The sequence below is a fragment of the Salvia miltiorrhiza genome, chromosome 4 (assembly GCF_028751815.1).
Source record: "Salvia miltiorrhiza cultivar Shanhuang (shh) chromosome 4, IMPLAD_Smil_shh, whole genome shotgun sequence".
In the NCBI taxonomy this organism is placed as follows: domain Eukaryota; kingdom Viridiplantae; phylum Streptophyta; class Magnoliopsida; order Lamiales; family Lamiaceae; genus Salvia; species Salvia miltiorrhiza.
Window position 1 is genome coordinate 47,201,794 of NC_080390.1, and position 27,038 is coordinate 47,228,831.

Sequence of the window (27,038 nt, forward strand, 5' to 3'; positions counted from 1 at the left end):
AACAGGGAAGAGTCTCTCCATATTTTTTATCCAAATAATTTTAGATAATCATTCCTGCACGTCTGCGTATATTAGGTCTTTTTGTCCGTGGATAAATAAATAATAAACAGAAAGAAAAAAAAAATGTATAGTACAAGATATTACAGCATACCATAGATAGTAGCACCCTGATCAAGTCACAATTGTGATTAATAAATTTGAATTATAATAATTCTAAGTGTGGATTGATGATTCCTAAACGCACCGTATACAAATCTATTTGGGATGGCAACGTATGTAGATATTGATGAATGTAATTAGGGGAAAAAATAAAGTGAAAAGGTTGATATGAATGTGAAAGGATATGATTCTAATTGGGAGAAAATAAGAGGCAAAAAGTTCATAGAGAGGTAGAAAAAGAGAATATGATGCTGCCCGAAAATAAGAGGCAAAAAGTTCATAGAGAGGTAGAAAAAGAGAATATGATGCTGCCCAGGATCGAACTGGGGACCTTCAGTGTGTAAAACTGACGTGATAACCACTACACCACAGCACCAACTGTACATTATTTTTTATTAAGTTTACTTATAATAAATTTAATATTTAAGAAATGTACGCTAGGCGTGGCTGCTTGGTATTAGTGACACCTGAAATTTTTGTTTATAACATTCTCTATATTTTAATTACCAATGAAAAATATAGCAGATGTTGATAAATATAAGGTGTATGATGAAGATATTGTTGACGGATGGCAGTTACATTCTTAGCTCGTTAGCTAAAATGACACATTCAATTTCGAAGAGTGTAAATCTACTTCTCTTGGACTCTAATTTTTTCGACCTTACAAATTCATATGAGGAGAAATTAATAAAGAATATAAGTATAAGACGCTATTGTGAAAATAAATAAATCCCACGATCGAGAAACATGCGGGCTACCACAGAGCAATTGGGCTACCATTGAATCAATTTCTTATAGAAAATTATTAAAATTCACTTCAAAATTAAAAGGAAAAGAAGAAAAAATATTAATAGGAATATAGGGGGTACCGTTGAGGGTGGTAGAAAAATAAACAAATAAAAGGGAAAAAAATTGATAACCCTAAACTTTCGAAATGAACAATTAGAATTAGTACTAAATGAAGTCAAATTATACTCTAAAAAAAGGAAAAAAGGTAGGAATGTATAGAAAAAGATGGGGAAAAATTGGAAAACGAATGTTGCACAAAAATTAGAAGTGAGATCTCACGTTTTAGAGCTCATAAATCAAAAGTGACATGCTTTGCTTCTTCGAGATAAGTTGTGTTATCTCAAGTATCAGATGAGATTATGCTCAAATGTCAAATATGGTCTTTTCATGATATGTCACTCTAATAATAGTATTTTCTATTTGAATTTTTGCTATCTACATTATCTTCACATGACATATGAGTATCAGTTGTAACAGTCCGGCTCCAAACTTGACGGCTGTCCCCACAGACTAACAGAGTCTTTTCTAGCTTGTTTTGTCTTCACTCGCACGTTCCTTGAGAAACATCCCAGGAAGGTCACGCTTCCTGAAATTGCTCCAAGCCAAGCACGCTTAACCTTGAAGTTTCTTTCACATGAGCACCAGAAAAGAAGATGCATCTTGTTGATATGAGTAGCACCTATCAAATCATTTAAACTCTCCTCGAATATGTAGTTTCATACCTGCATATTCTCATAATCCATCTCGTTCAGGTGTGTTCTGGTTCATCCCTGCGCCCCTCCGCTTAGAAGTTTTAATCGGAGCCGCTCCTTGTCCGTGCCTCTTTGCATCGGCGATCACTCCGTACTTTGTCCCTGGGCTTCACATCAGTATCTCCATATCTAACTTCTGAGAATTCACATTTAATTTTTCAACCTCCAGACAAGATGATATCTAAAAGTTAGATGGTGGTTTGTCAAACTCAAGACGAGATAATGCTCGAAAGTAATAGTTGGTCTATCAAGCTTCATATGAGATGATGCTTAAAAGTCGATTTTGGTATTTCAAGCTTCAGACGAGATGATATTCAAAAGTCAATTTGATCTGACCAACTCTAATAAAATGATGCTTACAAATCAATTATTCTCTTTCAAACTCCAAATAAAATGATCTTTAGAGTTGATGCAATAGTAACTATTTTCATACAAAAAAGTTGATGTGATAGCTTTTAACCAATGCAACTATATTGATTTGGCAAAAAAAAAATCTTAAAATTAGAACCATACTTCTTTTTATGTCATCTCTCCTCCCTACTCTTATTTTATTTTTTCAACATCCTCTATTTTTTATATTCTTTCTTTTTTACTTTGGTTGTTTCTATTTGAACTTTTCCATTTTTTTAATTCAATTATTTTTATAAAAGAAGTTACGCCCTCTGTTCCTCAAACATATTCCTTTGTTTCTATTTTGGTCCGTCTCCAAAATATCTGGCTAATTTATTTTTGAAAATAATTTCACTGACTATTGCCCTTAGAATCTTCACTTTTGTGGAACTCATTCTCCACTCATCAAATACACAACTATTTAAAAAAAAAACTCGTGTCACATTCCCTTAGGAAGATGTTTGAGGGGCGGGGGAGTATTTTTTATTGGTTGTTCTTATTTTAAAATATACAATATCTTGTACTCTTTTTGTCATAAAATGTATCAAATTTGTCATTTTCGTCCGTCCTCATAAAATGTATTCAGTCTATTTTTTGTAAGTTTTACACTCACAATAAAGTGAGCCCTTAATCCACTCACAATACATTCAACTACTTTATTAAAATATGTGTTAATTTAGAAATAAATACTTTTTATAAGGATTAAGGACGGATGGGGTACTATATAATATGAAAAATATAGAATTGTGTGTGCTTTATGATGGGATATCGATGCGTGCTAAAGTTACTTTTGTCGATTCATTGTTGCATGATTAAATGCATAAAAGTTGGCGGATTCAAACTTTTGATATGATTATGGTATGACAATTTTGAAGTTGCTTTTGTTGGTTTATTGTTACATCTACCCTTAAAATTCAATTTTAATCTTTCAAGCTTCAAATGATGATGCTAATTAGAAGTCTGACGCTCAAAAGATGAAAAAATGTAAATTTAACAAATATTTTCTTTATATGATTAACAACAAATGAGACTCATCAATCTTCCATCATATTCTACATTTTTTTTTCTAAACTCTATAATCCCACGTCAACTTTTTATAAAAGTTCACCATATAAATACTTATATAAAAAGAGAATTTTTATTTTATCAATTAAAAATAAAAAAAGTGGTTGAGATTAATATCATAAGTTATATTATCATTTTAATTTGGTTAAATTAATTAAAAATAATAATAATTAATATAATTTTTTTTTATATAATATAATTACGATTTTATATAAATTGTGATGTAAAGTGATTTCCGATTAATTTAGACGATGGTGGAGAAGTTAAAAGAATAGCAGACGAAGTCATTAGATTGCATTGCAATAGTATTCAACATTTCCACGCAAGGTCGAGTCATTTGTCCGCCAACTTGCCATTATTTGATCAAATTAGCAAGTGCTTGCCCAACTCACCAAAAATAATACAAAATTAAATGGGATAACTATAATTATTCACCCAAATTTTGCAGTTTTTTTTTTTGAGAACCAAATTTTGCAGTTACGTTGCCACTGGTATATATATATATATATATATATATATATATATTTTGCCGTTTACCTTTTAATTAACATTGTCATTTTCTCCCCTAAAAAGAAATTTGACATTTTCTTCACAAACAGATTGCTGAAATTGACTTTTTCCAACCAATTTGCGCGCTTGTTTAGTGGTTGAATATCGCATATTTAAACATAATCTAATGGCAGAACAATAATTTGATATGTTTTGTTTTACCCCTTTTTTTCGTACAACATTGGTCTATTAAACAAACACATGATCGGAAAAATCAATTGTGACAAACTCCAATGGTTATTTGTGGAGTTTGATTGCACCACGGGGAGAAGAGTGACATAGGAAAAAAAGTGGTGGAATTTTGTAATTATGCATTTTTTTTTAATTGACCTACATTTTATACATATCCATAAGTTAGAAGTATTTCCACGTACTATCAGAATATACTATGTGTGAAATTATTAAATCTAAAATACACACCAGTCTTTAGATAAAAACCTACATGAATACCATCATAAAATGTAATTGAACTTGTACAAGCTGTGACCCGAACCTTCGTGCGCATTTCCCTTCTATATATATATATATATATATTTTTTTTCAGGTTTAGACATTCAACATTCGTGGTTGTCTCATTTGCCAGGAGCATTATTACTTGATTATAATTATGTAGCAACCCAAATTTTGTGGAAATCACATAATTTCTCTCAAATTGTGGTTAAATTAAATATCAAGATAATCCCACAAACTTAGGTGATTTTACTGACCTTTTTCTTGAGTCTTGACCAACCAAATGTAATGAAATCTAGTGTTTTATTATAACTAGAACGATCTCCTGTGCGATGCACGACGAGTATCGAAAATAAACGACATCAATTACTCAATAAAATTATGGATTTGAAAATGTAAATTTTCAACTTATAAAGTGTAATGACAATTATAGTTATTAAATAATTAATAATTATTTGATAATGAAAATTAGCATTAAACTTTATTATAATTATAAAGTATGATGCATCATAATAAATAAATAATTCACAAATATAAAAAAATATTTGAAATTATATTTTTTAATATATATACTAATTTCATCTACAAAGTTATATTAACATTAATACAAAAAAATTATTTTTAAAAAAGAGTTATAAAATGAACCAATATATATTCCTTCACCTCTATTACATTTAAACTATTATAATTTAAAAAATATATGTAAACACAAACACGTGATATTTACTTATTTTTATCTAAAAATACAAAAAAGAAAAAAAGAAAAATAATTAAATTAATATAATAGAAAAAAGTAAATATGTCATTAAAGAGAAAATTAACACTCATTAAAATAGAGAGGAAAGAACAAAATACTATATTTTAAAACTTTAAATAATCATAACTTATTCATTCTAAATTATTTTTTTATCAAAAGAGGAAAGATAAACGATTTTTTGTAGTAAAGAGGGAGAGAGAAAAAAAATAAAATAACAACAATTATTAAATTACAATAAAACAATTACGATATAATAACAACAATAATAACAGTGCAAAAAAAGAAGAGATAAAAATATAAAAGAATAGAGAAAAAGAAAGAAGAGAGAGAAAAATAATTATCATAAATTTTTTAATTATAATAACTTATTTGTTTCAAATTCATATTTTATGATTTTTATACCAAATTAAAAATCTTGTCATTATCTTTAATTTAAGATACATATAGAATATCTTTTCATATATCAAATTTTTTTTTTAAGAAAATCACTCAAGTATGAAAGAGAGTATAAGAGAGAGAAATTGTATGAAAAAAATAGTGAAAAATAAAACGTGTGATAGAGAGGAGAGAGAAAATGTGGAAAAAATGCATAGTGGAAGGAAGGAGAAAAATTGGCGGGAACAAAAACTGGTGTTTCGTATATATATAGATATAGATTTTGAATTTATCAACCTATTACTAGTTAAGAAAAATGAAATTAAATAATAAAACTAATTATATACTCTAATTAGATTAAATAAATTTTAGTTGATAATCATAAAATTAAACTAAAGCTTATAAAATTAAAATTGAATAAAAATATAATAAAATAAGTAAAATTAAAAGTGAGACGTCAAATGTAAAACACTATATCTCAATCCTTAACGAAACTAGTAATAACACAGTAATTTTTTATTTTGAGAATTTAACTAGCAATAAATTAGTATCTCCATTCTAAATTATCACTTCATCTTAACATCTTTTTCCTATAAATCTCCTACGAAAAAAGTCCTTCATTTTGTAAGGGTAATGTTGTTGTTTTTTTCAATATGGTTATTTAAAAAAAAAAAAAAAAGGAAATAGCACCAAAATCGTTGTGGTTTCGCGAAATTCGCATATTTCCCTTGACCTTCAAAAGATAGTGATAAAATCCTTAATCGTTGCTATGATTCTCGTTTTTCCCTTAAATGACGTTTTCCATCCATTAATTAGATGACGTGTCACCAACGTGGCACACTTATGCTGAGTAGATTAATTAAGAGCTAAACGATGTCGTTTTGCGTCTAACATAATAGTGTCAAAATCCCTGAAGTTTGGCGCGATTCTTGTTTTTCCCTTGACCTTCAAATGATATTTTCTCGCCGTTTTGCTGAGCTTCTTGTTGAGGGTACGTGATTGGTTTGGTTGAGGGAACAAGGCGGTCGGCGATTGTGTGTCGTCGTCTGACTTAGGGGCAGAGTTAAGAGAGATGAGGGAGGCTGGGGTCGGCGGCAGCGGTGTCGCTGCGCTGCCCAGCCAAGGGCGGATGGGAGAGGACAGAGAGGGAGATTCAGAGGGTGTTTCAGTTTGAGGGAGAACAGACGAAGGACGAGGCCGACGCTCCTCCCCGGAGTTACATCGGTGGCCGCCTCATGCTTGTTGTCCGTGGCGGCCGAAGAAGAAGAGATGAAAGGGGATCTGTAAAGAGAGGATAAAGGGGTTAGCGGGAGAGAAGCGGCCTGGTCGCAGCGGTCGGATGAGAAGAGATGAAAGGGGATCTGTAAAGATAGGAGAGAGGGGTTAGCGGGAGAGAGGCGGCTTGGTCGCGGCAGCCGGAGGAGAAGAGAGAAGATGGGATCTATAAAGAGAGGAGAGAGGGGTTAGTGGGAGAGAGGCGACCGGCTGCCTGGTCACGGCGGCCAGAGATGAGGAGCAGATCATCTCTGAATAACCCTAATTTTATTTAAAACGACGACGTTTAATGTTCTCGCTTAAACACAGTCAACGATTCGCCTGAAATTTAATCCTACGTGAATTTCCGCCAGCCATGTCAGCATAAGTTTAGGAGCCGATCAATTTTATGGGAAAAATAAAAATCGGGATTAAGTTTAAGGATTTAATCACTACCTTTTGAAGGTCAAGAAAAATATGCGAATTTCGCGAAATCGCAAGGATTTTGGTGCTATTTCCCTTTAAAAAAATCATCATCATTATTATTATTATTATTATTATTGATACTTGGAAACCTACTTAATTCTGAACCGCGTAGCAATTGATAAATTTCGTTGGTTACAAATATAAGACATTGCATTGCAGATTTGGAGTGGGAACACAATGACAAAGCCACTCGGTTTTGAACATATTCTCGAGAAAATTGGTCATTTAATTTGTCCGTATTTGTTAAAAATAAAGTACTACTTAAATACAAAACAGAGTGCAACGACCAGTGGGCGAGCAAAACCCGTAACAAAAAAGTTGGGAATATTGAGATTGGTAGTATTAATATTAATATACAACGTGGATTAAGTAATGACAAGTTGTTGAAAATATTAGTAAGTCCGAGCTTATGGGATAAGCACGAGCGAGTTGAGTTGAGTGACGTGACGACTCGGCTTCCGCCCACAGAGCTTATACCAGAAACCAGCCGCCTGTTTTTCGCACTCACCGGTTTTCCACAAAACCAGGAGGATGTGGACTCGGGCCCCACCTCCACGATATGTGGCGATTCGACCGCACTCTGACACCTCCCTGTGACTCCCACGCGCCCCTTTTCCTCTTACCACCTGTCCCACTAATCATAATCATAATATTAGCAAAAACAAACGCTCTCCCTAACCCACGTCTACAAATCTTCAATTCAAATTGGACTAACATAATTTGTAAGCGAATCTATGAGCATGAAAATCATCTAGGACTATTCCATCATGGCTAACAATGTAATATTCATAATGTTACTTATATAACTATGAACATATGTTGATAGTCACATATGAATCACGAGAGTTTAGAAGTGATTAGTAAGGATGGATGAAAACATGATAGGAATTTAAGAAATTACTACTATTTTAAGTATATTTGATAATAAATTAAATAAGTCATTATATGTTTTCTTATTTATATATATTTTATATAAGGAATTAATCAACTCAATTGAAACGACTCCAAGAATAATATTGATCAAATTAGTTGGGATGGATGGAGTATCTTTTATAATTAAGGCGTATAATGAAAAATAAATAGGATGTAGGAGGTCGGTGCAAATTATTCACTTATTTTAATAGAGTACTTATAAGTGTCTCATTAGAGTGTAATATGATATTTACAAGTGTTCTATTAGAATATATGAGTGTTCCATTGCATGAACAATCACATAAAATTATTTGCAAAATAAAATATTTATATATACTCACTCCATCCTTCAAACATCTTGCTCTCTATCTATTTTGGTTCGTCTCCGAGACATCCTCCTAACCGATTTTTGAAAATAACTCCACTAATGATTACACTTACAATTTCCACTTTATGTGAGACTCATTATCTCTTCATCAAATACACAACTAACTTTAATGAAAATCCGTACCATCATCTCTTAAAAAGATGTTTGTGGGACAAATGAAGTACTATTATTTACCGACTAAAAAAAATTGTATGATCATATTTCTATCATGGTTAAATAAAATATGGCATCTAATAGTATCAAAAATATTATCCTCAAAATGTATAAACTTTATCTAGTAAATTCTAAAAATTATAAATTTCAATAATAAAGTAGTTAGTTTTTCATTTACTGTTTTGAATCTTGAGGTTGATATTATAAGTAATTGTATTTTTATGAATGAATTTATGAATGATATGATATTGCAACGAAAAATACATAACAGTAGTTTCATAAAGGATAAATGAATTTACCATAACAATATTTAAATTTCGAATAACAACATTTAATGTTCGAAGAGCGAATTAAAGAAGACGTGCCTTTTATTTTGTCTTAGTGCTAAACGGATCATTAATTTTATCAATTTGAGCCAATTAAATTCATTAGATTTTAAAAATAGAAGTAGATTGAAGCTCTTTGTTCGAGTTGACTCTGTTAGTAAAATGGCATTCCGATCATATCTCACTTTGAATGTTTATTTATACTTGATATAATATAGAAAATAAAGGGATGAAGGATGAATAAAAATTGGGGTGTGAAGAGCACGCGATGGTGGAAGGATGTAAGATGTTGAAACAATATAGTAGCACCAAGTTTAATAAAAATGAGCGTACAGCTCCCATTTCCATGAATGTGGCAACCCGGTTTTCACCGAATACCACTCTCTTTCCTTTCCTACTTGAAAGTTGAAACAACTTGAAGCGACCCTAGTTTGCCCTTTTCTTGTTTCCACTCCTCAACTTTAAATAAACACCCCAACAAACTCAACCCCCATCCCTCTCTCTCCCTCACCTTTCTTTTTCTGCAACCTCCCTCAAAATGCGACTCAGTTGTAACGGCTGTCGAGTGCTGCGGAAGGGCTGCAGCGAGAATTGCAGCATAAGGCCGTGTTTGGAGTGGATCAAGAGCCCCGACTCCCAAGCCAACGCCACCGTCTTCCTCGCCAAGTTCTACGGCCGCGCCGGCCTCATGAACCTCATCAATGCCGGCCCCCACCACCTCCGCCCTGGTCCGCCCCGCACCTCTTTCAAATTTAACCAAAGCAGCGTAAAATTCCATTTCTGACGCCTCAATTTCTGAATATATGCAGCTATATTTAGGTCTTTGTTGTACGAGGCGTGCGGGCGGATCGTCAACCCAATATACGGGTCGGTCGGGCTGATGTGGTCGGGCAGCTGGCAGCTCTGCCAGACCGCGGTGGAGGCGGTGCTCAAGGGGGCGCCCATCACCCAGATATCCACCGACGCCGCCGAGGCCAAAAACGGGCCGCCGCTCAAGGCCTTCGATATACGCCACGTCACCAAGGACGGTACCCTCTCCGGGTCGGGCGACTTGCACCGGGTCAGGACGCGCTGCCGCTTCAAGCGGTCCGCCTCGAAGGGCAGGCGGAGCCGGGTCTGGGTCGGGTCGCCCGACGAGAGCGGGAACGGGTCTCCGAGCCACGAGTCGGCTCTCAGCCATCAGTCTGCAACGGCTGAGCCTGTTCCGGAGAGGACGAGCCGCCGGAGCGAGGAGAGTTTGGGTTCGGCTGAGACCCCCGAGCCGGAAGCCCATGCGGATCGCAACTCGGAGTCGGAGGAGAGGCTAGACGACGCCGGAGATGTGATTGAGCTGGATCTAACCCTCGGCTTCGAGCCGATTAAACAGCCGAAAATGGGGAAGCTTGGTGAAGCTGTTGAGTCGGCTGAGCTTTGTAAAATGGAGCTGGGGCTTGATTTGTGAGGGGAAGGGACATTGATGATCATCAGTTTTGATAAATATATTCTTTATTTTCTCATCTTTTTCTTCCTTTTTAATTTCTCAGAATATACGAGTATATGTTTTTGGTGACTAAATCTCCTTAAGGGAGAAAGACATGTACACAAATGTGATATGAATCATGCATGTGATAGAAATTAATATCGACAATAGAATTAAATATTTTTCATTATTTCTGTTGTTCCATTTCTTGCTTAACTTTATGAATATGTAAAATGTGACAATGCGCCTTGACCAAATCATAAAGGGTTCATGCTTAATGTTAAAATATAATTTGTGTTCGAGTCTTCTATGTAATTTCTTTTTTATCTAATATTATTAATTCATAAAGTATTAAGTGTCTGATGTAACATTTTAAGAATAAATAAATCAAATATATAAATTGTAATTTATTTTATTTTATTTTGAAGAAATTAGATAATATCAAGTTTAAAATAAAATAAAATTAAATACTATGAGATATTAGAAATTCATTATAGACTTATATGAGTCGATCAAGTTAATTTTCGTTAATTTTCATATCACTAATGCCAACAGTACTTAATTTTCATATCACTAATGCCAACCGTACGAGTAGGAATGTCAATTCAGCCCAATGTTCGTAAACTATTTTTTGATTAGTCTGTCAATTCGAGGGATTAAAGCATTTCCGACCACGAGTAGGAATGTCAATTCAGCCCAATATTGGTAAACTATTTTTTGATTAGTCTGTCAATTCGAGGGATTAAAGCATTTCTGACCGTGAATCCCTCAAGGGGATCTTAAATGATCCTATTTTTCACAATGAGACTCTCTATATCTGGGCTAATAATTTTTTTATGTGTTTTTAAATTAAATTAAACATTAAATAACAAAATAAATTGCATTTTAAAATTCAAATTCAATCTTATATTAATTAAAAATTAAAATTATATTAAAAAATATATGAAAATTAAATTGCAATAATTTAAAAAGAAGTTACATTAAGTTGAATTTATATCGTATGCTTATTTTAAGAGTATGTTTCTCTACACTTAAATTGCATTTTAAATGTATGATTCTCGACAATATATAATGCACTATATAAAAATAAGTTACATTAAATTGAATTTATATCAAAACTCACGTTGAAAAGTGTAAGTTTTTATATAATGTGTATTACACTATAAATAGTAAAGCTATATTTAGTTAAAATTAAAATTAAAGTTGTAACAGCCCGACTCCAGACTTGACGGCTGTCCCCACAAACCAACACGAGTCTTTTCTAGCCGGTTTTGTCCTCGCTCACACACTCCCCGAGAAATTTTCCAGAGAGTCACCCATCCTGAAATTGCTTCAAGCCAAGCACACTTAACCTTGAAATTTCTTCCACGTGGGCATCAGAAAAAAAGATGCATCTTATCGATATGAGTAGCCCAATGAAATCCTTTAAACTCTCCTTGAATATGTCGTCTCATTCCAACATATTCTCGGAATTCCTCTCGTTCATGTGTGTTTCGATTCATCCCTGCGCTCCTCCTCTTGGAAGTCTTAATTAGAGTCACTCTTGTTCATGCCTCTTTTGCATCGGCGATCACTCCGTACTTTGTCCTCGAACGTCACAAAAGTCTTAAGTTTTAAACAATTTTTACATAAAAAAATCGATTATACAAAATAATATTTTTTTTGGTACGTGTGATATGCGCTCTTTATCTCTCCTCTCGTACATCGTGCGCAAATGTGAGTCTGCCTCACACCATTTTTACTATCAATTTTCCTATACAATCTTGTCATTTTATATACTTTAGCCGTTCATTTTCAAATAATTTTATAATAAAGTATTGGTGTGATGGTCCATGAAATTTTATTATTTCAAATTTATATTTTTCACTTTTAATATCAATTTACCTAAAATCTTATCACCCAAGAGATACATTGTTATATACTTGATAGATGGATGTCGGGCCACGGGCTACATGCCACGAGTATTGGGGTGAGGCCACAGGTGACCCTTATAATCTTGTTATTTTATGCCGTGTATAATTATAAAATAATTGAACTATATAGAGAAGGTGTGATAATATTTACAAAATTATAATGCTAAATTGTATAATTAAATTTTTTGCCCCTACGAACATATGATTTTATGCATTATAATTATAGTGCTTAAAAGAATCAAGTAATTGATTTGCTTCCTAAAATATATTTAGAATAAGAAAAGAAATAACTGATTAGCAAATTTTATACATAATCGCCAATTTAGTTTAGGGTTAAATTGAGTGATGCTTAACAGCCACATTGTGGCCACCCACAAATTAGTTAAATGGAAAAAAAAAGTTTATTTAACTTATTTTCTAAAATAAAAATAATATTTATTTATTTTATTGTATTCTCTACATTGTAGTTATTTTTAATAACTTTTTTATGTTTATTAAAAAATAAAATAAAAATAAGAAATGTAATAAATAAATAAATAAAATAAGTACAATGTAGAGAATACAATAAAATAACTAAATCCTATTTTTGTTTAAAAAAATAAATTAAATAACTCAAAAATTCCTATTAAATTAATTTGTGGGTGGCCACATAGATTTATTGTTATGTATATAAGGGAAAAGTTGTTTGGTATGGCAATTTTTTTTAAATTTATGTATTTTATTTTTTATATTTAAATTAAAAATAATATTTAATTAATTTTATTTTTTTACACATTGTAATTTTTTTATAATTTTTTTATTTTTTTACAAAATATAATTACTATAAAAGAATTGCATTTTTTTTACAATGTGTACTAAATAATAAAACTAACAATATTGTATTTTTATTTTAAACAAAAAATTTAAATATCTTGAATTTAAAATTATCATGAGCACCCATATCACGGCCAATTAGCACCACTCCATACATAATATATATGCATATAGTAGTCCCTAAGGGGACACTAAGCGATGCGACCTTCTGTGTATGAACAATGAGGTTCCGAGTTCAAACCTCACTGCTTTCTCTCCCCAACTCCCCAAATCAAAATATATATATAGTACTCCCTCCATCCGCCAAAAATAATGAAGATCGTGTTTCCATGCCACATAACATATTTTTCCATGCCACTTAACTTACCTCCGCCCCCAATTAAATATGGGGCCGTTTCCAAATTCCCAAAATCAACGCCCACTGCGTCTCTTAACTTCCCAAAACTATCACCAAAAAATATAATCGTGCGAAAAAATAAGAACTAAAAGCCCTAACTCTGTCGGGGCGCTCTCTTTCATACTGGCGATGGAGAAAATGCAAAATCTCTAACAAAACCCCGCTATCTTATTCTGAGACTGGTACGTCGTTTTGCTTCTATATTTTCTGGGGTTTTCCTCCCTCTTTCTTTCGAAAAAACCTAATTTGATCACCGTTCCCCAGAAATGTGATTAGGATTTCACAACTTATGTTCTTGGGTTTTCTTTTCTTGCTTTCGTTGGTTCCTGTTTTGATGAATTTCGAAGAGAGAATATGGCAATAGTATAGAATGTGTAACGGGATTCACATTGTCTTCTTCTTACCTGAGAATAAAATCTTATGCATTTCGTTTGCAGCTTTGAGCTAGGGCTCGAGCTTATGTGTGATACATGCCTCTCTTACTCATGTAGTGGAGTGGGGCGGATATTTTCGATAATGATGGCTATGAAGATTGGGGCCTTTTGCCGCTTTAAATTGTTTCCATTACCGGATTTGCAGTAGATTTTTGTGAGTGTGGTAGTCTGAATTGGATTTTCAGAGTGTCAAAGTTGGTGAGGTACTAGACGAGTCACTCTTTTATGTACTTTTTAAGATAATGCTATTGTGTGGAATTAATTTTTTGAAGTTCAAAATTATGTGATGGATGCTGTCTGATGTGGTGGTTGCGTTGAGCTTGAATAGATTTAGGTAGGGCTAGAACCAGGGTTTCAATAAAACTTTGAAATTTGGGTTATTGTTATGTTCCTTACAACAAAATACATTGTTGGTTTATTTTGGCTATTAAAATTAATAAGACAATAAATTGTTTGGTTTTGAGACGTTAGGTGGATGTCCATGTTATGCTAGTGAGAAACAATGAACTCGTTAAATGCTATAAATTCTGAGTTCATACTGGACAGCCATTTATTTTAACTTGGGGGTGGGGGATGTTTGGCTAGAACACAAAGACTTTACTGCTTTTGTTATTCATGTTGGTTACTGAAAGGAAGCTGTCTGTGAAGGTCAGCCCAGAGCGTAAAGAAGGAACACACACAAAAGAAAACTTCTATGACTATTTGGCAACTTCTTGTTACTTTTTCCCCTGTCCTTGTTGGTAATTTAGTTATTGATGTTCATATATGAACATAGAACCTCATATAAGTAGGCATATTAACAAATATATCATGCGGCAAAATTCAGTTTATAAATGCAAATGCAGAACAATTATTTGAGGATGAGTATGTATGGTTCGCACCTCACTTAGAAGATGCAGTTAGTAAACTGATGGTGCCAGATGTTGTATGTAGCTGATTCTATAAGAACGAAATTATCAAATTATTTATTTGCACCTAGTTCATATTGAAAAAGAAAAATTCAACTATTCAAATTTTACGAGAAAATTAGAGTCTAGCTGCAGTTTGATATCAATTATAGAAATTAATACATCTGAAAGTTGAATTCGGTAAACCACACTATATTTGTTTAAAATAAGGTCACATTCAGAGCTTTAGGACCTAGGGTTTTATTTTAACCTTTCTTTCCCTTTCCTCGCAGAGTAATATCAGCATTGATTCGTTCTTTTGAGGATGCAATTATAGGTTCAAATATCATTAAACTCGATTCCTTTAATTTTATGGCCTCTGTTGCTCTTCCATTTTCAGGTCTCATTAAATTCGATTCCTTTAATTAGAATAGCAATAACCAGGAGCAAATTTTATCAAGTCATGGAAGGAAACAGAAGAACCTTTCTTAATAAACATTCTAATCCACAGTTCAAGAAGACAGCAGGTCTCAGGAAAGGAAAGCAATATAATTCTATTCGTGAAGAATTTTCTGAGAACTTTCATTCATCAGATACTGTTTACCGAATTCTTTGCCAGTCTAAAAAGATTGGTAGTGTAATTGGAAAAGGTGGTAACATAGTGAAAGCCCTCAGGGAAGAGACTGAAGCAAAGATTACTGTTTCTGACTCTGTTATTGGCTCAGATGAGAGGGTAATACTTATTTGTAGTCCTTCTGACAAACAAGCAAAAAGACAGACTGCCTGTAATGACCGACAAGTTGAGAGAGACGTGGTGGAGCCACATTGTGCTGCCCAAGATGCACTCCTAAAAGTTCATGACAGGATTATCGAGGAAGATCTTGGTGGACCAGAAAAAAACAATAGGAGTGAAACTGTTGTAAGTGCTCGACTTTTGGTCTCAAACAATTTGGTTGGATGTCTTTTAGGAAGAAAAGGAGATGTAATCCAAAGATTACGTAGTGAGACTGGTGCAAACATACGTGTTCTTCCTGCAGATCACCTTCCTGCTTGTGCTACGAGCAACGATGAACTGGTCCAAGTAAAATCTTTAATCTTTCTTTTACAATCTATTGTTGTATGTCTTTTAGGCTCAAGAATAGACATTGAGTAGAGTAGCAATATGCTTTCCTTGACCTGATTTAGGATGCCAATGACTAATTATCTACTATTTGGAGTAGCTTTTGTTCTACGTCTGGGTTCACATAACATGGACAGGAACCCCTAATTTGAGCTTGGTGACTTCTTTTTGTTGGATAAATAAATTTTTACAGACCGCGTGATGCTTCTTGGTGACTTTTTCTTGACTTTACATATACCATCTTGCCAGTTATCCTCTAAGATTGTAGACTGTAGTATTGTACGTGAAAACCTGCCACTGGATAATTGCAGTTATGGACTTCTAATATTTTCTAGAGCTTTGTGCATCTTGTTAATTGAGCCCTGGATTTGAAGTTGGATTCTATATTATTGCGAAGACTTGAATTCCCTTTTACCCACATATATTCTAGCAATTCATGTATAAGTGGCTCAAAAGCTGTCAATGGTTCTTTATCCATATGTAATACTTGTAAGTTTTTCATTAAGGATGTGTTTGATATCCATGTTTGGAAATGGTGTGATTAATAAAACCAAGATAAGTCTCCCCCCCTCCCCCCGGGTTTTGTGCACCACCACCATGGCCCAAAATTCTTGCACCGTCCACCCCCCCTGCCCCAGAATTCTTGACGCCCGCCACCCACCTCCAGAAACCCCCAAAAAAGTCCCCGCACCGCCGCCCCTCCCCCTGGTCATGCCCACAAAAAAGAGAAATTTCTTGCACCGGCCCTTCCCAAACTCCCCCCTCCCCCCCAACACCAACACCAATTCTTCCAGACATATGCGGGGGCTATTCTTGGAGAAACAAGAATTTCATGGGTTTACTGTGCACTTTTGATAAGGTATCCGAGGGTGGTGGGGGTATTAGTTTTCCCATAGGAACATTAAAAGTAGCATGGGCTTGGGCCTAATCTCGGCCCCCCGACTAATAATCCAGGCTACCAAACGCCCAGATAGGGCAAGATTATTTAACTATCTTGCCTTATCTGGGGTACCAAACACTACCTAACTGTGAAGCAGTTCTGTATAGATTTTGTTGGTAAAACTTTGATGCAAAGTAATTCAAATATTTCCCCGTATAAGGTAATTGCTTCCAGAAGTGTAGTAGTAATTCTTAAGGCTGTTCTTTCAGTTAGCCTGTATTGTTTTATTATTTGTTTGTGGTATCTTGTGAGTTATTTTGCAGTACTTCCTTGTTACATCCATAGGTTTTTCCTTTTGCTCCTGATGTTCTGAACGTCTATAATGCTGATTTTTGTTGAGACGGTCAAGGAAGATGCTTTGAATATTTGTTTTGTGCCAAGATAAAATGATTGGATGATGTACATTCCTTGGCCTATGTTATCTGATATTGATATTTTGTCGCTCTAGATATCAGGTAAACCTGCTGTTGTGAAGAAAGCTTTGTATGAAATATCAACTCTCTTGCATCAGAATCCATGGAAGGACAAACCTTCTTTAAGTTATCCTACAAACTATGCTGGTCAAGAATTTCATCCTTCTGGTCCTCCCATGAGGCCTATGCTTCCTCCAGAAAATCCTCATTGGTTAGAACATACTATGGATGCCCACCGTATGCATCCTATGCCTTTCAAGGGAGGATATGGACTTCTACCTGAAGATCTTGATGGTGTTGCGCCACATGATCGTGAAGCCCCATGCGAGTTCACTATCAAAATACTCTGCTCTGCTGAAAGGATTGGTAGTGTGATTGGCAAGGGAGGCTCGAATGTCAAGCAGTTAGAGCAGGAAACAGGAGCTAGCATCCATGTTGAGAATGCATCTAAAGAATCAGATGAAAGAGTAATTCGTGTCTCTTCAATTGAGGTTTGCATTTCTTCCACTAACTAAGACTAGTTTATAAAAGAACATTCTTAGCCTTTCTGAGCTTAGTAGCATTGCATCAGGCACTTTGGGATCAAAGATCACATACTATCGATGCGATTCTTCATCTTCAAAATAAAACTAGTGAATATTCTGACGATGGAACCATTACGACTAGACTTCTTGTCCCTTCAAGTAAGGTTGGCTGCATTCTTGGACAAGGCGGCCATGTTATTAGTGATATGAGGAGGAGAACACATGCAGATATACGTGTTTTTTCCAAGAAAGAAAAGCCAAAATGTGCATCAGAAGATGAAGAGCTAGTGCAGGTGATGCATCCGCTCTCATTTTTGCATTGCTACGAAAGGTGCCTAATGGTGCTTGGTGCTCACATATTTTACTTTAAGATAAACCAGTATGAATGTCTGCTTAAGCTCTTCATGATCAGATCTCTGGAAGTTTTGGGATAGCTAAAGATGCCTTGGTAGAGATTGCATCAAGACTTAGAACAAGATGTCTTCGTGACGTAAATGCTAGAGGGGAAACTGCTTCAGTTAGGCCACTACCAGGATTTGGCCCACCAGATAATTTTCGTGGTGCCGGCCTCCCTCTATCGAGCACTACCATAGCTGGGAGCTCAGGAAGATATGAACATATACAGGTATGAATTCTCTGTTCCAAGCCTATGTATCACAAGAGATTCTTTGTTTGCAATATAAATCATGTCAGCTGTATGTACTGGATCAAAGTAGCGGATTCAGTTTGGGGGGTTGGGTGAGGGGGTGAAAACAGATTTTGTATCTGTACAAGTTAGTCCTCCTTGGCATGTGAAGAAGTATTCCATTCTATATGCCAAATTACTTCTTTCTCTCTCTCTCTCTCACACATTTATCCCCTTAACTTTTTCTTTTGTACTAATGTTTATCTCAGTAACTACTAAGGAGGCACGATTAATAAAACAATCCAACTTAATCAAATGTTTGGTTTGCATGATTCATCTCGTGATGGATAACTCGGCTCGCACTCAATCATCCAATCGGATGATTATTTTGGGTTGATTATTTAATCATCCTCCAATCCTATTCTATCCTATCAACCTTATCTATCTCATCCACCAAATCAAATGCCCCCTAAATATACTGTACCAATTCTTGTCCCTTTTAGTTTTGCTCATTTCTTTTCTGTTTGATGTGTTTTTCTTATTAAAATAGAAGAGGAGTTGCTGCTAATGAAAAATAACCTTGGTAGAGAGCTGAACAGTGTTCTGTTTGCTACTTTTATTGCATTTTTTTTCAAATTCTTGAGATTTGGTCTTACGCAAGCAAAGCTTCTGCTAACTTGTAAAATCCTGATTGATCACAACTTCTCTGTTCATTCAATAATGAAAAGATTTTATTTATGAATTTCTTTTGGTCGTTCTGAATGTTACTTACCAGGTCTTTTGCTGTTTCTCAGGACAGTGTTCGTGAGTTTGATTCTCCAAGATTTCCGCTGCCTACACGAGCTACTGGGTAATGACCTTGGCGAAATTAAGGCTGAATTAGACTCTGTTCTTGATGTTTAACCAGTCAGAAATAAACCCAATTGAGTTGGTAAATTTCAATTTATGCATGCTTAGGGTATATGTAAGATAATCTAAATCATGAATGGGGTTTTTGTACATTCCGTACACAATAGGGTTTTCTTTAATAATCAAACTTTCTGGGGTAGTTTCTGTAATTTGCTTGGCAAGTAATACTTAGGTTTTATTCAGCAACCTTTACCCATGGATATCATGAGAAGATATAACAATCGGTATTAAATAGAAGGCTTCAGTTCAAGTTCAGGTCTTGTTCCATGATCAATCTAGTAAATAAGTTGTTGGTTTTAACTTTTCTATGTTTTTACCAGGTATTAATTGAATGTAGCTTACGGACGAAATAACTTTTTAACCATGTCATTTAAAAGACTCTGATAAAGAAAAATGTAGATGGAATAACACCGTGACCCATGTATTTGCTTTCATCTTCCATGTACATATTTGTTTATAATGTTTGTGAAACATGGTTCCCTTTTCTGTATTTCAGTTACATGGATTTCAATGAGGCTAGGATTAGTTCTCTATCCGGATCAGCAGGGAGCCGCATCTCCGAGGTGAGATTTATTATACTTGTTTAGATGAACTTGAGTGTTTTAATCACCCTGGAGGAGATAACATCTTTTGGTAATTTAGTTGCCGATGCTGGACCACCTCCTTTTTCTGCTACTTTTTTGCAAACCCTGCCTCTCTATCTCAAATACACACACACACACACATGCGTGCACACACTTTTTTGAGTTGGCACACTTCTCAAGTTAAGCATGTGCAATCTCTTATTAATTTTCTTATGCACTTATTATGGGAGGTGGGATACTTGTTTGGTCGACTCTAGCTCTATTTGGATGGATAAATTTTCAGTCAGAATCAGGAGTCTAAATCCATAAGAACAAATCTATTGAACTTGTTTGGATATGTTGTTTACAATCAATGTCAGGTCGTAAAATTTTAACTTTGACGAACTATTTAACATTCGGGGCATTTGAAATCCTTTCTTTCTGAAGCCTTCAATCTTAATGCACCTTTAATTTGTTGCATGACAAATAGTGTAAGTTGAAGCCATATGCACTCATTCGATATGTCAATTGCGAGAATAAGACTGTTTTGCAGTTGCACGAGTTTCTATAACTGACTGCTGATGCATTTATCCATACCTTTTTCCTCTAGAGATTAATTTATCAGCATTTACTTTCTTTCTTAGAACCACAATAATGTGAATGGAATTTAATAAAGCCCCGAGCAAACATCGCACCCATAAGGTAGATCATGTATCCACATCACTTGGTAGGAGAACCTTATGTCTGTCAAAGTTATTAACAGCATGGGACTTCACCTTTTTGACGAAAAATGAAGTAGCTTTCTATCTCTAACTAGAGTAGAACAAAGCTAGTTTGTCATTGAAACCATTTACTGCCTAAAGCATCCATACTTTAATTTCTCTGCGCTACATACTTGAATTTAGTTTTGTACTATTTAACATTAAAATTGAGTACTGTACAATACTTCACATACAAGGTTTTTCCTTTAGTTGGCCTTACATATAAGATTACAATGAAGGAGTTCTAAATTTTAATTTTGGATGTTTTAGTTTGCTGCCACAAGGGGGAGGCACCAGGATCCATATTCAACTGGTCCTGATTTTGGCGCTTCCGAGAACTACAGTTCCTCGCGGTATATTTACCAGAGACCTTCCTCTTCGGCTGGACCTAATAACTATCCTCCACCGGGTGGTTACCGGGGTTATGAATCAGAGCATGGTATGTATCCAAATCATAATGTATCTCCATCACCCTACCGGAGCTCTGATCGCTGGACAGCTGCCCACCATAATAGCTATACACAACAAGATCCATATCAAAGCATAAGAGGACATGGTTCTTACTACTAGTGCCAATTCGGCTATTTTGTACCATAACTTTACAACACAATCATAGAATTTTGAAGTTTAGTGGTTATTGACATATATGCCTATCGCTGACGGTTGCATGGAAAATAATCTGTAGTCCTAGTTTTTTCCTATGCTTTGTGCCTGATGGTGGGTTTTATCAACCACTAATGTGTTATTGAAGTCTCTTGCAGGTTGGGTTAGTGTTGAAATATTATTAGCTGTCTTTATCTTCTCTCTCTCTCTAGAGTTAGTGTTGAAATATTTTTAAGAATTGCATTTATCGTGAGAATATTGGATCGGACGTATAAAATTATTGCTACTGCATTAAAAAAAGGTGAAATTTTCTCTCCCTCTAGGATTCAAACTTAGGTGCTATATTCATTTAATAAGATGATGTATTCATTGTAGATTTTCATGATAGAAGAATAAAATGATTTTTCGTTTTTACAATAATTAAGGTTTTCAATTGAACCATTTCCTATATATATTAATGTGGTGTCTCTCATAGCTGCATATTGGAGCCTTTTGATTCTTTGCATGCACGTTAGCCTTCGTATATTAGTTCGGCTTTCTGCTTATAATGTGAATGATATTTCCTGCTCAACTATAATTAATACTCCCTCCGTCCCCACAATAAGTTTCTTTTTGGGGACGGCATAGGTTTTAAGGAAAAGTGGTAAAGTGTATTGATAGTGGAGAAAAATATGTTATAATTAGTATTGGGAGTGGTGAAAATGTGAAAAAGTGTTATACTCCATCCGTCTCATAATAAGTGGCCACATTCTTTTCGGCACGGAGATTAAGAAATTGAGTGTTATATGTTTTAATAGAGTGTGGCCTACAATTGTTGACCAAATTAGTGAGTAATTGTTGACTTAATTAAAGTAATTTTGGCATTTTTAGAAAGTGGCCTACAATTGTTGACCAAATTAGTGAGTAATTGTTGACTTAATTAAAGTAAACTTTTGCCATTTTTAGAAAGCAGCCACTTATAGTGGGACAGACGAAAAAGGAAATGTGGCCACTTATTATGGGACGGAGGGAGTAATTAGTATTGGGAGTGGTGAAAAAGTGAAAAATAAGAATAAATAAAGTATTATTAGTGGTGGGGTAGTTGTCCAAAAATGGAAAGAAAGAAAGATGAACTTATTTGGGAGACGTCCCAAAAAGGAAAAAGATGAACTTATTTCAGGGACAGAGGGAGTAGTATATCTGTATTTTTGAAGTCAACATATGGTTTGGTCGAACCCATGAGTTGAAACCATATATTTAAATTCTAATCGTAGGCATCTCAAATAATCAAGGAGAAAATGACATAAGTGTTCCATCTCATATATAGATCTAATTATGAATTGTGTGAAATAGTAATAAATTGAAAATGCAGGTAATTAGTGCAGCGGCGGCCCTTTATTTAGCATAATTAAGAGGCTGTAATTTAACGGCAACAAAGTTGGCGGTAGCATTTACTAGCCTTGCCCAACACTGTTGATTGGTCAATGCCTTGCATCAAATTACATTACATGTGTGGTTGTTGGATGCTCCAATCACTTGTCTCAATCTTCTACAACTGATTCACATGCACACTCTCTCTCTCTAGATTTTACGTGCCGGACATTATTTTATTTATTAGATTCGCCTCCCTGCCTATTCTATATATATACAGCTTGCAAAACCTCTAAACCCAGAATAAATGTTATTTGCCATTTACATGTCATGCTTTTCAGGCAGCACTAAATTTTTTTATGTTCTATCTCTTAAACTGATGGCAAAAATTCCCCAAATGATACAACATTTTCCCATGATTCACGATGGTATCTCAGTGTAATTTCCGGAATTTTCAGAAGAAAAACTTACTGCATCTGACAGCAGTAAATAGGCCATGCAACCCTAGCTAGCAGTAAATGCATGCAGAGGAAACAAAAGTAGAGGTAATTAAAACAATAAGGCGATGATTATCATTAACAATTGATCGATGAGGAGTGAAAGTGTTGGTTTTATCGATTACAAACACACATATATATAGAGAGCGAGATGTTTATAGTCATATAATTAATGATCAGAGCTTGACTATTTCCGGGATGTGCACTGGATACCTATCGATGCAGTCGTGCCAGGGGCCGTCGGCCGGCGCCTTGATGGTCCGGTTGCATTTCCAGACGGCGCTGTTGCACTTGAATCCGCTGCCGAAGGCGATCTGCCACACTCTATCTCCCTTCTTCATCCTCCCCTTGGCCTCGATGTACCCCATTTCGTACCAGAGCGACGACGACGACGTGTTGCCGAAGCGGTGGAGCGTCATCCGCGACGCCTCCACGTGCTCCGCCGACAGCTGCAGGTTCTTCTGCAGCTCGTCGATCACCGCCCGCCCCCCCGCGTGGATGCAGAAGTGCTCGAACGCCTGCTTGAAGTCCGGGATGTAGGCCTTCCACTTAGGGTTGAAGATTTTCCGGCCGATTAGGGTGAAGAGGAAGAGCAGCTGCTCCGACGCCGGGAGGACCAAGGGCCCGATCGTCGTGATGTTGGATTTCAGCGCTTCGCCGGCGATCACCATCAGATCTTTGGACAGGTTTATGCCGACCTTCCCCTGCGGATCCTCCTGCTCGTACACGCACTTGTACGCCTTGTCGTCCGCGCCTTTGTGCGTGCGGACCACGTGGACCAGCTTGTACTTGGCGCGCCTCCGGTCCCGCCGCTTGTTCGACAGCAGGATGGCGGCGCCGCCCATGCGGAAGAGGCAGTTGGGGAGGAGCATCGCGCGCTCCGAGCCCTTGTAATAATTAGGGGTAATGATCTCAGTGCTAATCACAAGCGCGTTGGAATTAGGGTGAATCTGCAGCAAATCCCTAGCTAGGTCAATCGAGATGAGTCCGGCGCTGCAGCCCATGCCGGAGAGGTTGTAGCTCTTGATATTGCTCCGGAGCTTGTATTTGTTAACGATCATGGCGGAGAGAGATGGAGTGGGGGAGAAGAGGCTGCAGTTGACTATAAGAATGTCGATGTCCTTAGGCTTGAGGGCGGTGTTGTGCATGAGGGAGTCGATGGAGGAGAAGATGACGATCTGAGCCTCGCCGCGGGCGGCGTCCATGGTGGGGGTGGGGGGGATGTAGTGGATGGCCGGGGGGAGGCAGGTCTCCTCGCCGAGGCCGGAGCGCTCGAGGATGCGCATTTGGAAGTCGACGCTCTTAGGATTGTCTTTGAGGATGAGGCGGGAGTGCTCCATGAAGGTGGAGAAGGGGACGCGGCAGGTGACGGGGGGCTTGTAGCAGGCGTAGTCCACCAGGTAGATGGAGCGCGGCTTCGACATGAAGTAGACGGTGGCGATGAAGACGCCCAGGAAGGAGAAGCAGAGGAGGTGGAGGCTGTCTAAGTGGAGGGACTTCCACGTCGCCAGCATTTCCTCGGGGGGGCATCGGAGGATCGCCGCCGCCACTCCCGCCGCCGTCGGGATGAGGAGCAGCATCAGGATGTGGTTCACTAGGTATTGGTAGCCTAGCTTCAAGTACTTGTCTGCCATTGATATGAGGAGGTGGTGCTGCTGTGAGGGCGGGGTGGGGATTTAAAAGCTGGGATATGTGGAGGGAGCAATCAATGAAGGCAGGTAGGAGGATTTAATGAACAACTTGATGACGCACAACGCTCTCTTAGCTGGACTTCTATATATATCGCACCTCCCTCTATATGCTACTCCTATTATTCACTAACTCTAAATCAAATTATCTGCTTTTACCAATTTATTAATGCTCTTTATATTGTTGCCTTATTCAAGAGATTAGTATTTCAGTGTCCAAGATTGAATTAATTTGGAAAGTGTTTTACAAACCGATCCTTATATGCTTTGGGTACAAATAGTATACACGGTTTAGTTGATGGATTAAAAGTAAATTTTATGTAGTACATGATATTGATATATGAGATTTTTATTTTTATTTTGTTTTGTTACGTGCAAGTCGGTACGGTGTTCTTCGTCAATTAATGAGTTTGTGCCTTGTTATACATCAGATATTCTCATAATTAACAGATTTTCGTTTCTTTTGTTTGCACTTCCGTCTATGTCATGATGTGCTATAAGTTACGTTTCTTTTTCTTCTTCGAATGTGTAAGGATAAACCTAAAATGTAATTTCTATAACGTTTATCCTTATTTTATAAATTACTAGAATATATATATATATATATATAGGAGCGAGATTCTGTAGTATCCACTCTCCTCATAATATATAGGTCCAAATCCGAACCACATAATAGGGCCACGTGGCGCACTAGGAACGCGCCACACGACAGCAGCCTCCCAAGACCTTCAAAAGCCTTCCCAGGCAAAAGACACAGAGGGGTAAAATAGTCATTTCAAAAATTATATAAAAAATAAAAATTACTATTATTATTTTTTTAAACCGAAAACTCATTTTTTTCCTGCGACCATCGTCAAAATTATGCATATAATTGAACACCAATATGTATAAAGGTAAACACAAATATGCATGATGCTGAATATAACTATGCATGGGAAAGTATCAGCGTGCACACCCTATGGTGTCTCTCGTTGTCGAATAATGCTATGCATATTTGTGTGTAACGTTATGCATATTTATATTCTTTATGCGTATTCATGTTGGAGGTGGTCTTGGGTACATCCGAGTTGACCCGTATCCAGATCCTAGCCCGCATTCTGACTCAAATCGTGTAAATGACACTATTCGATTATACAAATGACACTACTTGTAATTGACACTATTATGTTATAAAAATGACACTATAATATTATAAATGACACTGTGTATAATTGACACTATTCAGAAATATAAATGACACTTTCTGTAATTGATACTATAAGATTGTAAATGACACTATAATATTTTAAATAACACTATAAGATTGAACATGACACTATAACATTTTAAAATGTTATAGCATCATTTATATAATTGAATAATGTCAATTATAAGCAGTGTCATTTGTATAACTAAATAATGTCATTTACATGATTTGGGTCAGAATGCGGGTTTGGATTAGCATGCGGGTCATGATTTGGGTACGAGTCAATTTGGGTGTACGGTACACCCGGGTGTACAAGAGATTTTTCGTTCGTGTTGTGCATAGTACTATGCGACACCGTTAGGTAGCTCTCGCCGCTGGTCACTTGATGAGTCACATATTGATAATTTCCCATGCATTTTTCTATCCAGCATCATGCATATTTGGATTTATGTTTATGCATATTGGTGTACAATTATATGCATAATTTTGACGACAGCCACGGGAAAAAAAATAAATTTTCGGCATAAAAAAATTAAAAAAAATATATATATATATATATATATATATATATATATATATATATATATATACTCCATCCGTCCACAATTTAATGCCCTACTTGCCTTTAAAAATTTGTCCACAATTTAATGCCCTATTGTGCTTTTTGTACACTTTTACTCTTCTTCTTTTCCTATATTTACTACCCTTTGCCACTAATGGACCCACCTTAAAACACCTTTATCATTTTTATATTCTATATTTATTACACTTTATCACTAGTGGGCCCACTCACAACACCTTTATCACTTTAGTCAACTATCTATATCACTTTAGTCAACTACCCTTATATTTCATCCACATCACCTTTTTCAGCTTTCTTAGTCTCCGTACCCACACCCAAATAGGGCATTAAATCATGGACGGAGGGAGTATTTTTTAATTTTTATTTCATAATTTTTGAAATGACTGTTTTACCCATCCATGTTTTTTGCCTTGTAAGGTCTTGGGAGGCTACTGCCACATGGCGCGCTCCTAGTGTGCTACGTGGCCCCATTGTGAGGCATACTGCTAGTTACTATATATATATATATAGGGGAAGACTAAAATAAGAACGCTTATTAAAATATAAATTAAGAACCATTTTCAGCCCT

The 27,038-nt window shown here is 35.9% G+C and overlaps 3 protein-coding genes and 1 non-coding gene across 5 annotated transcripts; 2 read left to right on the plus strand and 2 right to left on the minus strand.

Moving 5' to 3' along the window:
- Positions 1–462: 462 nt before the first annotated feature.
- TRNAV-UAC (transfer RNA valine (anticodon UAC)) lies at positions 463–535 on the minus strand. The gene has a single exon. It is a non-coding gene; the product is annotated as a tRNA-Val (tRNA).
- An 8,513-nt stretch (positions 536–9,048) lies between these two features.
- Positions 9,049–10,454, plus strand: LOC131023863 (LOB domain-containing protein 41-like). The gene is made up of 2 exons (XM_057953488.1): positions 9,049–9,533; positions 9,615–10,454. The coding sequence occupies exons 1-2, from the start codon at positions 9,344–9,346 to the stop codon at positions 10,244–10,246; spliced, it is 822 nt and encodes a 273-aa protein (XP_057809471.1). The 5' UTR covers positions 9,049–9,343; the 3' UTR covers positions 10,247–10,454.
- A 2,940-nt stretch (positions 10,455–13,394) lies between these two features.
- On the plus strand, positions 13,395–21,365 carry LOC131023864 (RNA-binding KH domain-containing protein RCF3-like). 2 transcript variants are annotated; one of them, XM_057953490.1, is made up of 9 exons: positions 13,395–13,569; positions 13,825–14,024; positions 15,109–15,789; positions 17,217–17,672; positions 17,753–17,998; positions 18,118–18,330; positions 19,125–19,180; positions 19,736–19,802; positions 20,834–21,365. In XM_057953490.1, the coding sequence occupies exons 3-9, from the start codon at positions 15,172–15,174 to the stop codon at positions 21,131–21,133; spliced, it is 1,956 nt and encodes a 651-aa protein (XP_057809473.1). In that variant the 5' UTR covers positions 13,395–13,569; positions 13,825–14,024; positions 15,109–15,171; the 3' UTR covers positions 21,134–21,365. The 2 variants fall into 2 exon arrangements, with proteins under 2 accessions (XP_057809473.1, XP_057809472.1); XM_057953489.1 differs by lacking the exon at positions 13,825–14,024.
- Positions 21,366–23,065: 1,700 nt separating this feature from the next.
- On the minus strand, positions 23,066–24,775 carry LOC131023865 (3-ketoacyl-CoA synthase 5-like). Its single transcript, XM_057953491.1, has one exon. The coding sequence runs from the start codon at positions 24,645–24,647 to the stop codon at positions 23,190–23,192; it is 1,458 nt and encodes a 485-aa protein (XP_057809474.1). The 5' UTR covers positions 24,648–24,775; the 3' UTR covers positions 23,066–23,189.
- Between the last annotated feature and the right edge of the window lie 2,263 nt (positions 24,776–27,038).